We start from the raw sequence: 17,255 nt of genomic DNA, 5'->3' as shown, positions 1-17,255 counted from the left end.
TCCACGGTCGATCTAGTTGCAGGGCGCAGGCTTCTCACTGCAGTGGCTCCTCTCCTTGGGGAGCACAGCCTCTAGGGCGCTGGGCTTAGTAGTTGGCATGCACGGGTTTAGTTGCCCCACGGCATGTGGGATCTTCCCGGACCAGGGATCGAATCAGTGTCCTCTCTATTGGCAGGTGGATTCTTTACCAGTGCATCACCAAGCAAGTCCAGCTTCCTAACGATATTTTTAACATGGCCATGGGCAGTGTTCACATCCGCACTTACCAACGTTATTAGGAAAACTAGCTTAAGCTAATAGATACATTTGCCATCCTATTGCACACATAACTAAATGGAATTTGCAAGAGAGTGAGAGAAAGCCCTTTTGGAAATAAGAATAAATAATGTGTATCAATCAGGCTTTTAAAGATCTAAATGTATTTTTTAGAGTGGGATCCCAAGAACTGTAGCTCTCGAACATTATTTGACTCAAAAACTGTTTCACCAAAATCTCAAGAGCAATCAGTCCTGCTATCACTTCTCACAGGAAAAAAAAAAGAAAAAAAGATTTCCTTCTTCCTGCCCCATCCAAGTGGGTCACTGATGCTTTTCTCTCCGTGAAGTCTTTCTTCCAGAGGTTTGCCAAGTTCTGCTGTGGTCCACTGCGTATTTTAAATGTTGGAAGTGGCTATGGCCAAAGAAGGTCAGACAACATGACTTCTGAGTGGGCTTAGGGGAGTGCTAGGCAAAGACAGATGCTGCGATTTAGGTCAGCTCTGGGGAGATGATTTGCGTTTACCAGATTCTTACTGTTTATTGGTGTTCATGCTTTTCTATGATCCTTTTTAATATTCTAAATTAAGAGCAGTATTTTAAACTCCCTAAAGGTGATTTGCAATTTTTTTAAATAAAAATGATCCAATCATCCTATAAACAGCAGAACTGCCATCTTCTGTAAATAGAACTGGCAAGAATCTCATCAGTCTTAAAATATCACCTCCTTTGATTTCCTGCAACCCTCCCACCAACGCCTCCCTCCCCCAAGTTCCTTAAAACAACACTCCAGAATGCTGTATGGGGACTTACAGGACCCCTGTTAAATGCTAAAGATACTTGAAGAAATAGTCTGCATCAAGACACAAGGCTTGCTGTTTATCATGTATTATCAGGAAGGCTGCAGGCCTTCTTAGTTTTCTTTTATTCTCCATGGCTTACAGAATAAGAGTACTAGAACTTTAGATGATGGGTAAAATAGAAAAATTTGAGCCATAAGCAAAATTTTAAGCCCAGACTTACCTAGATTATTCTACATTTCTGAGCACAAGACAAGCAAGACCTTTCTTACAAAGCTGGGAGCAGGGCTTTCCTGCATAACAAGTGTCAAAAGAGAAGGGAGGAAACAAAATAATGGAACATTCTGATGCTCGAATAAAATCCTAATTTTATTTTGCTTAATTTTAATTCACATGCCATATGCGGCATAATCTCTGCTTAAGGAAGCCCTCAACTTTGAGCAATTCTCAAGAAAAGGTATCATCTGCATGGGCAGCCAGGGGTACTCTGAAATGCAAATAGTCACGATGGATGTTTAATTACATTGCTGAGGTGCTTGGATGAGGCTCACAATAAAGACTTCCACCGAGCTTCCCTGTGTGTGATGCAGCCATCTTGCTTGTGGTAGAACAATTTAAACCTCCCCATACTCTTCCTGCACGGATACACCTTTAAGGCAGGGACTGAGAGTCGCCTACAAGTACCCACTTCTCCTTACTTTCATAATAGGAGAACCTTGATTCATAGCCAAGCATACTCCTGTCCAGAATGAAGACTGCATTTTCTAGACTCCCTTGTCAGATATGGCCACACGACTAAGTTCTGGTCAGTATTATGTAACAGAAGTTTGTGGTTATTTCTTCACAGGATCCTCGAAAGTGAGGATCACCTTTTGCTGGTAGGCGTTAAGGTCAACTCTGCCTTTGCACATAATTAGCAACCCCACATCCTGTCACCCCAGTCCCAACTGCTCAAGTCCAGATACTGCCTATCACTTGAAACCTCTCTAAAACAGCACACTTGGTTTACGAAGTAGCCCACAGCTCATCAGAGAATGGGCGGAGGTCACCAACTACATCACTTGTGCCCTGAAAGAGAGAGGTCCCTATACAATAGTCATTTTATGGACGCATGCAAATACTAAGCTCTTTTAATTACTGTAATCAATAACAATACATTTTAAAAAACTATAATAGTATACTGAAAGATGTATTCTGATTTTGTAAGTCCCTAGGGGTACTAGGATCCAAAGTACAAAGCAATATTAAATAACAGTGATAACAACAGATAATGCTTGCTATTCACACCATATCCTGCTGTTGTACTATCTGGCCACCATACTACTTGACACATAGTATCTGGAATTCAAAATATCATTATTCTTATTTTACCAAGGAGGAAACTGAGGCTCTGAGAGGTTAAATAAATTGGCTAAGACTATGCAGCCAGTTCCTGACAAGGGTTATTGCTGAACCCAGACCAGTTCCTGACAAGGGATTTTGCTGAACCCAGAATTGCCTATAAGGTTAAAATTATTTTAGCTGCACAATCTTATCTTTCAGAATTTTAGAGAAAATAATCCAAGGAAAATTTCTATTTTTCTCACAAGAACTGCAATAAAATATTCTAATCTTATCTCCATTTTATATCAATATAAGCATTTCCAAAAACAAAGCAAAGGAAAAAGCAAACAAAAAATCCAATAGAATTTGTCTGCAAAAGGTAAATTATGTTAGAATACAAACGAAGCAAATCACAAAAGTGCTTTTCCTTAATTTCACCTTCTGCTACCAGTTTCAGTTTCAGGGTGACCTATATGTTTCCATTACAAGGGTCATTATACACCTTTTAATCCATGAACCTCAAAACTGGAAAAAAAAAAAACTCCTATAATGACATATTCTTGTATAATTACATCTCTGTATACCATTCCCTTTGAAACAGGTCTGATTTATTTCCTACCTCTTTGTTGAGTCTCCACTTTAATAAAAGGAAAAAGCACTGAGAGAAATTAGGCCCTGAAAGCATTCATTGACTATCTCAAGCAATTTACCCAGAATTCAAAAGAGAAATGAGTTAAAAACAAACAGGAGGAACAAACTAATCTGTTTAAAATGAGATTTTTGCATGTATGAATATGTGTGTGTGTGCGGGTGTGTGTATCTGGGGGTATTTCTACTTAAAGACATATACAAAACATGGCAATTACATTAAAAGTTTATCAGTAGAATAATTAAAATTTTCAGAAGCTGCTGAAAGCTAAAGAGTTAAAATACACCCATGAGAAGAAAGTCAAACAGAAGGCTGGAGCTCCCTCTTTCTTTTCTTTGAAGAAATTCACCAAGACATCTCTCCTAGGAGACCAAAGTTACCAAGCTGACAGCCCAGTAGCATCACACTCATGCTCAGCGTTTTCACAACCTCCGTACACATTCTACGAACATAACAGTACATTTACTGGTAGCTCACTGTTCATAAGAGACTTATGCAGTAGAAAAAAAGCACTTTTAAAAGTAGAAATACTCACAAAGCCATTTCAAACTGTTCCAGCCATTTTTTCTTTAAATCTTTTGTTTTGCAATAAAATTCTAACCCATTTTGTCCTTGGATATGGATGAGGTAGAAGCCATAAGACCACTGTTAAAATTAATATTCCTCAGGTTAATAGGTATCATTCATTAATAACATTGTGTTTTCAAATCACTAAAACACCACCATGATCATCCACAAAACCTCTCATAACATTATCATCAAACTGTGAAAATCAAGATTATTGTAGTCAGCTTCCTATCTATAACAACTGCTATGCCAAGTGCATTTTGCTGCCATGTTCATCAAGGCATTAGAGAGGATCATATCACCTGTGGCACTGTCTAATTATTTCTCACAGAGGCTTGTCTCTAATTAACCTCTAGAAAGAAACTAACAGACCTGGATCGATGAGCTGCCTCTCACATTCCTGTAGCTCAGTTAGTAAAGGATCCACCTGCAATGCAGGAGACCCCAGTTCGATTCCTGGGTCAGGAAGATCCCCTGGAGAAGGGACAGGCTACCCACTCCAGTATTCTTGGGCTTCCCTTGTGACTCAGCTGGTAAAGAATCCACCCGCAATGCGGGTGACCTGGGTTCTATCCCTGGATTGGGAAGATCCCCTGCAGAAGGGAAAGGCTACCCACTCCAGTATTCTGGCCTGGAGAATTCCATAGATTGTGTAGCCCATGGGGTCGCAAAGAGTCGGATATGACCGAGTGACTTTCACTTCCACATTACTGTATTAGCATATGTTCCTTGAATAGTCAAAGTTACAAGTAAATTACAGTTGTTCATTTCCAAGAATTTACCTTTTTATTTTCTTTATCAGTTGTAGGATTGTTGGCTATTTTGTACTGCTGAAGATCTATTATTTCCTTCATTTCATAGTTATCACCTTTCCTTTTACATACAATCACTGCCAAATCAAATAAGAAGATATGCCTAAAAGAGAGCAAGAGAGATTGATTATTTAAATAGCTTGGAAGAACATGTGTTAACTCTTCCCAGGTAAAATTTAATTTATCCCGTGAGTTAAAGAGAAAGACAATGTTGCAGACTGAAAGAATGAACCGCATGTCCTGGCACTGCCCTTTACTAAATGAATAACCCTGCTGTACCTCAGTTTCCACAGTTAAAAAACAGGCCAAATTACAGCAAGAATAATATGTATGCTGCAGGGCTGCTGCCAGGAACGATGAAGTCATAAAGCACTGTTCATGAACCAGTACTTTTTTCTTCCAGTTTAAAACATAAACACTTATGGGAAAATATTAATGACAACAATAGCAATTAATGTCTACCCTTGTTACTTGGAGTGGGCTAGACTGCCTTGAGACGCATTCATCCCTTCCACAAAGATGACTCACTTAATTTAAACCCCCAGGACCATCTCCTGAGGTAGGTATTATCAACAATGTCATTTTGCTGAGGAGGAAGCCGAGGCTCGGAGCAGTTGGATAACGTTCTCAGGCTCACACTGCTAGTGGCTGCAAAGCAGAGCTCACCCTTGGGTCTACTTGTGGAACCTGTGCTCCCATGTTTTAACGGACAACTTGAAATGCAAACTGAGTGGTGCATGACCCCAGTGTGAGGTACGGAAATCATGGTTAAATTTACACCTTGATATTTCTCTTCTATCTTATTAAAAGCAATGCAATTGAGGGAGAAAACAAATCTTATCAATCCTATCATCCAACACTAACACTTGTATCTTTTTGAAAACTCTGAGTCAGTGATTAACACATAGACATTGTGATAATGAGACATTCACACAGCCTTATTACTTGCATCACTTTCAAAGCCTATTTTCTGGGAGAGGCTAAAAGGATGTGTCTCTCCTGGGACCTACCTTTTGAGCCTGGGTGTCAAGGCGGACGCAAGAGTGATGCTGCCCCCTACTGGTTAACTTTCTATTCTCCTAAAGTTCCAGAAAAAGGCCATTTCAACCAAATACATCCGTTTAACCACCACATATATATACATAATTAGGGACACCAGGCAAGCTGACTAATCTTTAAGGAATACACCTACATACTTCCCTCAAGAAAATCTCACTAAATGGCCCTTATTTGGACTTCATTCTTAAGACATGTTGTATTACTTTTAGTTCTTTTATAATGCATACCAAAAAGGAAAATTAAACAATTGTGTTTTTACGCTATTATTGCTTTATTGCTACCCTCATTTTAATGTGTACTTTTTTTTACTGTAGCTGACATTCTAGATGTTTCTTTTCCTTCTGAAGAACTCAAACTTAGGGAAATCAACAGATACCAGAACAAAGAAGGGAATACCTAACATGTCCATAGAAATTAAAAAGCCACAGATTGGTCTCTTCCCTTATTTTTGTTCCTTTATTTCACTCCTTTATCCTAAAGGAAACGTCCTTAAGATTTTCTCAATCTCCTGATACTAATAACTTGTTTTGAAAGTAAGTACTGATACTTCTCACCTTTCTTGTTTTGTATGTTTGTCTAGAGTGGTTATTCGAATTTCACCATCTCCCTGAGGTCGTCCAAAAAGCAAAACGGGTTGGTTCTAAAATAGAAAATGTACATGTCTCAGTTTTTCATAATCACATAAAGACAGAAATAAATATGTGAGGATATTTTCTAGGCACAACTTCCTTAGAGCAAATTTTATCATTTTACCTTTTTAGCACATTTACTCTAAAAAGCTCAAGTCTGTATGATACACTTTCAAAAACAACCTGTCCATGTTCATCCCAGCAGGCATATTGAAGACATTAATTAATTTTACTTACAACCCTAATGGAGAAGTTAGCTACCAAAAGAGAGAATTAATTAGAATAATGCAAATCACAAGAAAGTTACAACTGATACTTATTGAGCATCCACTGTGTGCTAGCCACTGTAATAAGTACAGGACAGAATGATACAGACCCTGCCCTCATGAAACGGGGTCACAAATATTCACCAAAGTATATAATCACAAATGTGTGATTGCATGAAGGAAGAGCAGAAGCAGCATGCGTAGCTGGAGGACCTAATTTGGTCTAGGGAGTCAAGGATGGCTTCCTTGAGGCTAAGATCTCAAAACTGAAAAGTCCTGACTTAATGATTAAAAATAATAAGCCACTTCCCCAAAGGCAGACAATAAGAAGTTTTAAGTATTTATGAGCACCTAAACTACAAGGTGCTAAAGGATAAAAGAACTGACTGAAAATATCAGTAACATCTATGAGATTACATTCTAATAAAAAGATATGTAATTAACTGTACTACAAAAGAGTATAAAGATAAATGTTTCCTATGAAAATTAGTTGTTTTTTTGTTTTTTTGTTTTTTGCAGAAACAGAAAATTCCATCTTAAAATTCATATGAAATCACAAAGGATCCTTAATAGGTAAAGCAATCATAAAAAAGGTCAAAGTTAGGGTCTCACACTTCCTGATTTCAAAACTTATTACAAAACTATGGTAATCCAAACAGTGTGGAACTGGCATAAACACAGACATCTAAACCAATGTAATACAACCGAATGTCCAGAAATAAGGCCTCATATAAAGGTCAAATGATTTTTGACAAAAGTGCCAACACCATTTGGTGGGAGATAGGAGAGCCTTTTCAATGAACAGTACTGGGGAAACTGGATATGCACAGGCAGAAGAATGAAGTTGGGCCCTTATACTGTTTTCAAAAACTAACTCAAAATGAATCAAAGAGCTAAAAATACAAGACTTAAAGAAAAAACATAGGGGAAAAGGTTTATGACATTGGATTTAGTAATGACTTCTTAGGACACCAGAAGCACAGGCAACAAGAGAAAAGGTGGACTTCATCAAAATTTAAAATTTTGTGTAAATAACACTATTAACAGAGTAAAAAGGCAACCCACAGAATCGGAGAAAATATTTGCAAACAAAAGTGTGGTAAGTATTGACATTCAATAATTCATAAAAACAGAAAGTAGAATGGTGGTTGCCCAGGGCTGGGAGGAAGGCAGGATGAAGAACTAGTGTACAATTTAAAAGGGCAAATTTAATATATTTTACCATAATGAAAACAGCTATCCGGGCAATGTGCTATGGAATTACAAAGAAAAGGGAAATGGCAGATAGGGAGAGAATCTTTTTTTTTTTTTAATTGGACATCGAAGAAATTTGATAGGAAATTATGAAAAAAGATATTCTGGGCTTTGACAGCATTATAATAAAGGCATAACTATAATAATGTATGGCAGGGACTTCTCAGGCAGCCCAGAGGTTAAGACTCCACCCTTCCAATACATGTGGCACAGATTCAGTCCCTGGTCGGGAACTATTAGTAAGATCCCACATGCCGTGTCACCACACACACACACACACACACACACACACACACACACACACACAAGAAATGAAAACGAAAAACAAGGTGGGGTAAGTCAGAGCCCTTACAATGCAGCAGGACAGCTGCAATGTAAAGTATGTGCGCAGTTATTAGCTGGATACGTTCAGGAATACAGATTAAGGCCAAATCACTGAGGACCTTAAATACCCATGTTAAGGAATGTTGCCTGAATCCCAAAGGTAACAAAATTCTGACAAGTTTGGGAAAGAAAGCGAATGGAGAAATCCACATTTTGGAGACACAGCTATGTGAAGAGGTAATTGAGAGGCTACTGTGATTGGAAAGGTGGCAGATGGAGTCCTGAAAAGGGGGAAGGGCTGTATGTGTGGAAAGACAGACACAGACCAAAGCTGTTTCAGAAAAAGAAGCAATAAAACTGCCCTACCAAGAAAAGTATCCTGAATCCATTCATTTATCTGTTTTCTCTACTCACAGCCTAAACCAGGCTTCCATCATCTCTCTCTTGAAACCCCCTCAACAGCATGCTGACTGGTCTGCCTGATGAAAGAGTTTTCCTGACACATAAATCAGACTGTGAGACCCGCTGGTAAGAACCTTTCACTGTTCCTGCTGCAATCCCTCAGGGCCCTGTCCTCCAAGGTTGCAGGCGCAGTTCTCCTGTCCTCCTCCCTCGCTTCAGGGCCCATCCTTCTTCCTTTCACTCTCAATTTCCAGCCTCTCTTGTCTTGCAGCAGCAGCTTCTTCTTTTAAATTTTTACCTTTGGCTATGCCACACAGCATGTGGGGTCTTAGTTCCCCACCCCCTGTATTGAAGGACTGAACCCGTACCCACTGTATTGAAAGCACAGAGTCTTAAGCACTGGACCACTAGGAAAGTCTCCTGGCTCTTGCGATTTCTGGGCATTTCACTTGCCATGGCTCCTGCCTGGAATCCTCTCTCTACAGACCTTCATGCCACTGGCTTCTTCTCATCCTTCATGCTCAAAGGACACATGCCTCAGAAGGACTTTTCCTGAGCATCTTATGTAAACTAGGACTCCCCTCACTAGCCTCTGTTCACAGCATCCATCTCCATGGAGCAGTTTTAAACTCTTTTTTACTGTCTCCTCACCCCTGAGATCATGTTGCTCACAGTTATAGCCCCAGCCTCCAGCAAAACAGCTGGCACACAGCAGTCGCCCAGTAAATAGACATAAAATGAATATGTTAACAGGGCTCTACCACGAGTCTGTATGGGGGTGAGGATAGAAGAGAAAAAAATGGATCCAGGGTTTAGAGTTGGGACTACGAGGGGCAAAGGCATCACAATGTGATCGGGGACAAGCGATGGCAGAAGGTCCCTGGACAGCAACGTGTCACAGATGCCACCGAACATTCATCCCTGTGGACCCTGTCACACAGAAGTCAGAAAAATCCTAGAACAACAGAAACTTGAAGGTAAACTATTTCTTTCTTCAAAACAACTCCGAAAATGTCCCCCAAGCTGTGGGTTAGAGAAGCTGGATGGAATGACAATTACATACCAAATTTTCTATAGAGAGCTGAAACTGTTTAATTTCACGAAGGGTCTCATTATCTCTTTTCACTTCATTCACATATTGTGCCAAGTCCTAAAGAATAAAGAGAAGGGGAGAAAAAGAAGGCACGATAAGATCAGACAAGAGATGAGCACTGTTTGAAAAGAAACACATCATTAATTTCATTAGTGATAAAAGTTACCACCATAACTTTTCAACGACAATGAAATGAAAGCCCAGTCAATCAAAGCTGCATCTCAAAAGCAATTTAAAACTGTCTGGAGTACAGCTGGGAAGACTGAAGCCTTGTCCTTTACCACACCCTTGAGAAGAGTGAAGATCAAACACTAAACAAACAAAATACCCCGCCATGCGGAACAACAAAAAGGAAACCAGGTCGGGAGCATGCAAATTCCAAATGCTGACCTTGAGGGAATCACACTTGTACCTGGGTTAGAATGAGGACAGTCTCCTGAAGGATTAGACAGGACAACAGGAAAGTAACTAAAAGTGAGACAATGAATCCAGCAGGGCTTTGTCTGTAACCAATTAAGTGTCTTAGTTCTGGGGAGCATTCAGTTGGGGCGCCAGGTCAATTTCAAAGAGTTAATAAAGGGGAAGGAAAAAAGAGGGAAACCAGGGAGTGAGAAAATGAAGAAAGAGCACAACACTGGCCTTGCTTTTCCATGCGCCTTTGCCGATTTTGAAACATCTTTTCTCATATTTGAGGAAACATTAGCTAATCTTTCCATACTGTAACCAGCTATTTTTATTACAGGTGCTCCAGATTTTTCCTGTTTTCTGGGTTCTTTTTCTTTTTCTCCCCTACCCTCTTATATTCATCTGCAACAGCAGGAACAGAACTCAGACAAAAAGCAGTTCCTAACTTTGTTCTAAATGAAAGGCCGCTTTTTCATAGAATATCTCTATAAGAGATTTCCTTAAAAAACTGGAAACTTGGTATCATTTTTTTAATAATAATAAGTAATTGTGTGCTGCTTCCTGGCATGGTATTCCAGTCAGCTATAGAGCAGAGCTAACACATTCGCACAGGGACACGGGTAAGCATTACGCATTGCTCTGAGTAGAGTCAGGTTGGCATTTTGTCTCCAGAACAAATACTTGGGTATGTTTTAAGTTGGGGCAAATATTATTTCTTTCAAAGTCTAAGTCCAGCATAGCATGGAAACTGGGGTTTTATGCATTGCCCAATATGTTCAAAACGCCTGTCCTTATCTACTTGTATCGACAGTTCTTAATTTTCAGATTTACCAGAAATAGAAACCCAGATTGATCCACTTTACTGATGTACAGCATCCACGAAGATAAACCTGGCAGACATCCTCACTTGAGGAAAACAAGTCACACCCGTGTTCTAAAGTCATCAGCGCCAACAATTTTCTACCAGTAGCCATAAAAAGAATGCGAAATAAAACCTTTCTATTTAATCGTTCCTGGTGGTTATGGAAGGGGACATGCTTTCATAAATAACAAAAGTTATTTTAATATACCTCTTGGTTTTAGTTTTTGTCCAATAATTAAATCCATGCAAGGATATCAATTTCAGTTAAAAATACCCAGCTCTCCCCACTAACAATAAAACTACATAAATACTTATAGATATTATAATATCTATTAGCATATCATACATATGTATTAGCAGTTTGTAGTCACTGCTTTCCAGTAAGAATGAGAAATACAAACAAGTTAATGGTGCATTTGTCTTACCTTCATTGCATCAAGAGCCAGTTTCAGATTTGCCTTCTCCATAGGATCAGTGGTATGTTTGACGAGCTCCTATTTGGAAGATATGGTTTAGTACTACTTTCACCAATTAAAACAAAAACTAAAGAAAACATTTTACAAATAAACCATTTTATCACTATTTGCACCATAAAGTGATAAATCTGACATAACCAGGCTCTGTTTTCATCATAAATTTCAAACTGTAAGAAGATCAACTAGACATCAGAAGAACACAAGACGACGGTCAGAAAGTTTTCCTTTCAAAGTTGAACTTGAATTCTATCCGCCACTATCGCACTGACACTCTTGCCAGATGTGCCAGATGGTAGGCAAGATCCCCTCTTGACAACTGACACATGCTTTTCATTCATCGTCAAACTTGCCTTCATTACTACTTTTAATTCTGATGGCTACATCTCTCCTACATGGATGTAGGCCATTATGTCTCAGGGGCATTACGCTCTTCTATTTGCTGCCATTACTGTTACTTGTTAGTTCATCTTAAATGTCAGCCTATTCATCAGTCTTTCAACTTTCTTCTTTCTTTGTCTGCACCTTAGAAATCAGTTATTATTCCCTAGATTTTCACCTTAGTCTTCTGTTATTCTTACTTTACATACTCTATGAATTCTACCACAACCATTGCCATAGCATCACCTACTACCTAGTGGGACAGTTCACTCTCAAATGAATGTGCTCAACCCAGAATTCACGCCTAAGTCCCAGACTCAAATGTCCTGTTAAATAGTTCTACCTGGTATCTCACTAGACCCTCAAGTTCAGCATGTCCAAATGTAATGAACGTTCACCCACATTCCTACTCCTGTTCCTGTTTGTTTTACTGAATGATGGAACCTTTATCACTTAAGCCAAAACCTAAGAGGTGCCCCTGACTCTTCCCCCTCTCTCCCTATCTTCTGTAGATGCTAACTTTATCCTTCTCCTGCAACCACTCCCACTGCCACAACCTTGGTTCAAGTCACTGCTCTTTTTCAAATAGGCTTCTGTTTCATCTTCCACCTTGCAGTCTTTCCTCACTACTCTATTCACCACTGACTATTCCATTATTTCCTCGCTAATCTATTCACTTTACTGACATCAGAGTTAAATCTCTAAATGTAAGTTAGGTCCTGTTATTTGAACTTCTGGGAAACCCACAAAAGCTTCAGGCTGTCATCCATTCTTTATAGATGCCTCATGATCTGAATTCTACAAACCTCCCTCAACTTCTCTCTTCACTTCCATTCAAACCAGCTGTGTCCTATTTCCACTAAATTAACTGCAATTCTCAAAACACGTTCTAATATCTGATCCCATTAGGCATGGTGTTTTCTCTCCTTGAAAGCCCTTTCTCTCTAATCCACCTGTCAAACCATTATTCTTCCTTCAAAGCTCAACTCCAGAATAGCTCCTCTGTGAAGCTTTCTATGACAGAGGCCTCTATTCAAGCCATAATTAACTAGATCTTTATTTGTACCACCTTTGTGCCTTTGGCATACTTATCACATTGTATTGTATTTGGCAAATTACTTTTCATCTTCCCTATCTAAACAGTGAGATTTGTCAGTGTGAGGAGGGCAGTTTTATATTGTTGAGAGTCTCACACTATAATGTGGGACATGGAAGCCATTCAGAAGTCTGCTGAAGTCAAAACCATTAGTGTTTCTAGTAAACAGAACCTACAAACATCAAATCTGTTAAGTATAATAAAATATAATAAACTTGTTAGAGTTGTATTCATTTCTATTTTTACTTTTCCTCTATTAAATAATAAAAGTAAAGTATTCTCAAAGTTTCAAATCCCACTATACAATATTTTAATTTTATAAATCTGTGATTGCAAGTCATAAGGCATTTCAAAAATTATTTACCCACTAAAATACAGTAGTAAGTAGAAAATGTTCAATTCACACCTCATGTATTCCACATATTTCTAAACAGTAGACAAATTAATTCTACTCTACATTATTTTCAGATGGAAAAACATTTCTAGAATTTTTATCTAAGTGTGGTATCCCAGATAAAACTTTCCCTACTTAAAAAAAACCATCATGGAACTAAATATACTTTTGAAATTTAAAATATCAAACAACCCAAGGGAAATTAGCGGAAAAAAAGTTCACTGATTTTCTGAAAGTTATGGTCATATTTTATACTTTTGTAAGTCTAAAATCTTTTAAGTGACCAAAATAGGTATTTCTTTAAAACTGCACCTTTTAAATTCTTCAATCAATATTTGACTATCCCAAAGTTAAAAAATAAATTATCATCTTCTTCTGTGATATGTTTTTAGTTTCATATCTCTGAAACTGACTGCCTAAGTCTTCCTTATTATTTTTTCATAAAATGCAATTTGATTAAGTTTCTTTGAGTTTAGGTCTCATAAATGTTTTAATGCATTTTTAAGGAATAATCAGGATTGGAATTTTTTTGATTTCTCAGTAGAACAAAAATAGAAATGACTAATAATTTTGCAGCTACAGTTCAAGAAATTTAATATACAAGATGTATAAAGCACAGCAAATTCAGAATTATATTCACATACAGGTAGTAGATCTTTTTAAAATGACATTTCACAAGCATCAGCAGAGCTGACAGACTAATACAGTAAGACATTTCTTTGGAGCAGAACTAATGAGTCTCCTGGTACAGCTATCAAATTAAATTTATAAGACTCTCCACCCTCATTAGAAGACTAACCGTGGAAACCATAAGCTTTGGGGTTATAACAAGAATCACTTCAAAATAAATGTAGTCTTATTATAATTTAGTATAGCAAAAAGCAACATAGAATGTGACACAATTCTCTTTCATTTATGGTTATAATGCACAAGTTCTAACACAATTAACCTGCCAAAACTCAAGTGTATCACAACATCGAGATTCTAATCAATGATTACTGCTGACAGAAGACTTGGTTGTCGAAGAGATATTTGTATTTGTTTTGCATGTCTTTAAATTTTTAAAAATTTTTGGAGCCACTTCTGTTTGTAAGACATAAAACCTAGCTTTATGAAAAATACAGAATTACCTTCACATAAAAGGAGGAAAAATTTTCCAGCTGTTCTATTATTCCCCATTTAGCCATCCTCATAATTGAAAAATGTAACGGGAAGGGGCTCCAAATATCAAGTTTCTGAGCATAGTTGATGTTTCATTAATATTTGCTTGAATTAATGAATGAACAAATAATTGTAAGTTACATACCTGAAGGAGAAGGTGGTACTTCAAAACACGCTGCATAGGAACCACAAGCAAATCTCGAAGAGTAAATTTCCCATTGTTTGCTCTTTTAGAACATTCCTAATGAAATATATTTTTTCATTTAACTTTGTTAGTTTTATCAAAGGAAGTCATAATACAAACATTAAAAGATGCAAAAGCCATAAGCAAAGTTGCTATTATACAATACACATTTTGCTCTTTTCCTTAATGATCCCCCTTTTTTAAAAAGAGGAAGTATCATCAAAGAAAAACCAAAACAAACAAACAAAACTTGCAGATCTAAATAAGAATAAATACATAGACCTATTCTACACATAAAAATTATTTTCTCTAGTGGTCCTTCAGCATCTTCTTCCACTTAGCACTTAATCTTTTACCAGTCTCTCCAAGCAGGCCTATGGACCAGGAATCAAGAACAAGTCCCATTCATCAGATCCATTAAGTGCCTTCCCCACCATCATGACTTTGGTTCATTCGGTTCTCACCAACTGCCATGTGCTTTCTCTAATTTCCAGCAAAATTCATCACCCTCTTGAAGAGCTTTACTTCTAGGCTGTTAATAATAGTCTCAAGCAAAATTGTTCTATCTCTCTGTGCTTTGTGGGTCGTTTCATTATTGTCATAAATATATATGTATAATATCTTTCCTAATATATTTTTATATAGGAGATAAGAAAGCCTTCCTCAGTGAGGAAGAAATAGAGGAAAACAATAGAATGGGAAAGACTAGAGATCTCCTCAAGAAACTTAGAGATACCAAGGGAAATTTTCATGCAAAGATGGGCACAATAAAGGACAGAAATTGTATGGACCAAAGAGGTGGCAAGAATACACAGAAGAACTATACAAAAAGGATATTCACAACCCAGATAATCATAATGGTGTGATCACTCACCTAGAGCCAGATATCCTGGAATGTGAAGTCAAGTGGGCCTTAGGAAGCATCACTACGAACAGAACTAGTGGAGGTGATGGAATTCCAATTGAGCTATTTCAAATCCTAAAAGATGATGCTATGACAGTATTTCAATCAATATGCCAGAAAATTTGTAAACTCAGCAGTGACCAGATGACTGGAAAAGGTCAGTTTTCATTCCAATCCCAAAGAAAGGCAATCCCAAAGAATGCTCAAGCTACCGCACAGTTGCAGTGATCTCACACACTAGCAAAATGATGCTCAAAATTCTCCAAGCCAGGCTTCAACAGTGTATGAACCATGAACTTCCAGATGTTCAAGCTGGATTTAGAAAAGGCAGAGGAACCAGAGATCAAATTGCCAACATCTGTTGGATCATCGAAAAAGCAAGAGAGTTCCAGAAAAACATCTACTTGCTTTATTGACTATGCCAAAGCCTTTGACTGTGTGGATCACAATAAACTGTGGAAAATTCTGAAAGAGATGGGAATACCAGACCACCTGACCAGCATCCTGAGAAATCTGTATGCAGGTCAAGAAGCAACAGTTAGAACTGGACATGGAACAAACAACAGACTGGTTCCAAATAGGAAAAGGAATACAGCAAGGCTGTATACTGTCACTCTGCTTCTTTAACTTATATGCAGAGTACATCATGAGAAACGCTGGGCTGGATGAAGCACTAGCTGGAATCAAGATTGCCGGGAGAAATATCAATAACCTCAGATACGCAGATGACACCACCCTTACGGCAGAAAGTGAAGAAGAACTAAACAGCCTCTTGATTAAAGTGAAAAAGGAGACTGAAAAAGTTGGTTTAAAATTCAACATTCAGAAAACTAAGATCATGGCATCTGGTCCCATCACTTCATAGCAAATTAATGGGGAAACAATGGAAACGGTGACAGACTTATTTTTTGGGGCTTCAGCATCACTGCAGAAGTTTATTGCAGCCATGAAATTAAAAGATGTTTGCTCCTTGGAAGAAAAACTATGACCAACCTAGACAGCTTATTAAAAAGCAGAGACATTACTTTGCCAACAGAGGTCTATCTAGTCAAATCTATGGTTTTACCAGTAGTCATGTATGGATGTGAGAGTTGGACTATAAAGAAAGCTGAAGCACCGAAGAATTGATGCTTTTGACCTGTGGTATTGGAGAAGACTCTTGAGAGCCCCCTGGACTGCAAGGAGATCCAACCAGTCCATCCTAAAGGAAATCAGTCCTGAATATTCATTGGAAGAACAGATGCTGAAGCTGAAATTCCAATACTTTGGCCACCTGATGCAAAGAACTGACTCATTTGAAAAGACCCTGATGCTGGGAAAGATTGAAGGCGGGAGGAGAAGTGGATGACAGAGGATGAGATGGTTTGATGGCATCACCGACTCAATGGACATGAGTTTGAGTGAACTCCGGGAGTTGGCAATGGACAGGAAGGCCTGGCATGCTGTAGTCCATGGGTTCACAAAGAGTCAGACAATGACTGAGTGACTAAACTTAATATATTTTTATACCTCTTAAGAATTTGTTAGTTGAAATGAATGAAATGGAATGACTGACTCAAAAAATTTGCTAAAATATAAACCCACTACTGAAATCAAAGTTTTTAAAGCCTCCAGTATTATTTTTTTAATCTCACACTCTACTTTCTTAAAAGTTTACTGAAAAGTAGTATTAACTGGTTCACTCTTTTGATGTTAACTACAACTTTGAGGAGAGTACTTTGAATTTGTAGTGTCAAAGCCTGAATTTAAATCAAGTTTGGGAACTCTTGCCTGTATGACCTTGAATGGGTTGATTTTCTGATTTTACTGTTGCTCACATATTCATGAGTTCATTCAAAAAAAAAAAACCAAGGTGCCATAAAAATATTTTTATTTGTGAGCAACCTAGTAAATCCAAAATCCTCAGACAATTACATAACCAAGACCAAGGAATTTTCCAGTTCATGGAAGGAGTTGTATTCAA

The 17,255-nt window shown here is 38.0% G+C and overlaps 1 protein-coding gene across 1 annotated transcript in view; it reads right to left on the bottom strand.

The window, feature by feature from the left end:
• The window catches only part of VAV3 (vav guanine nucleotide exchange factor 3), a 412,369-nt gene that overhangs the window by 185,094 nt on the left and 210,020 nt on the right, over positions 1-17,255 (bottom strand). The window contains exons 10-15 of the mRNA XM_043460478.1: positions 14,350-14,445; positions 11,125-11,193; positions 9,403-9,489; positions 6,019-6,104; positions 4,376-4,508; positions 3,562-3,671 (exon numbers count right to left, since the gene is read on the bottom strand). Of these exons, the coding sequence (XP_043316413.1) occupies positions 3,562-3,671; positions 4,376-4,508; positions 6,019-6,104; positions 9,403-9,489; positions 11,125-11,193; positions 14,350-14,445 (581 nt within the window). The remainder of the gene's footprint in view (positions 1-3,561; positions 3,672-4,375; positions 4,509-6,018; positions 6,105-9,402; positions 9,490-11,124; positions 11,194-14,349; positions 14,446-17,255) is intronic.

Source organism: Cervus canadensis, chromosome 2 (assembly GCF_019320065.1).
Source record: "Cervus canadensis isolate Bull #8, Minnesota chromosome 2, ASM1932006v1, whole genome shotgun sequence".
Classification (NCBI taxonomy): Eukaryota; Metazoa; Chordata; class Mammalia; order Artiodactyla; family Cervidae; genus Cervus; species Cervus canadensis.
The sequence above is the reverse complement of the archived record's forward strand: the minus strand, read 5'-3'. Positions and strand labels throughout refer to the sequence as shown.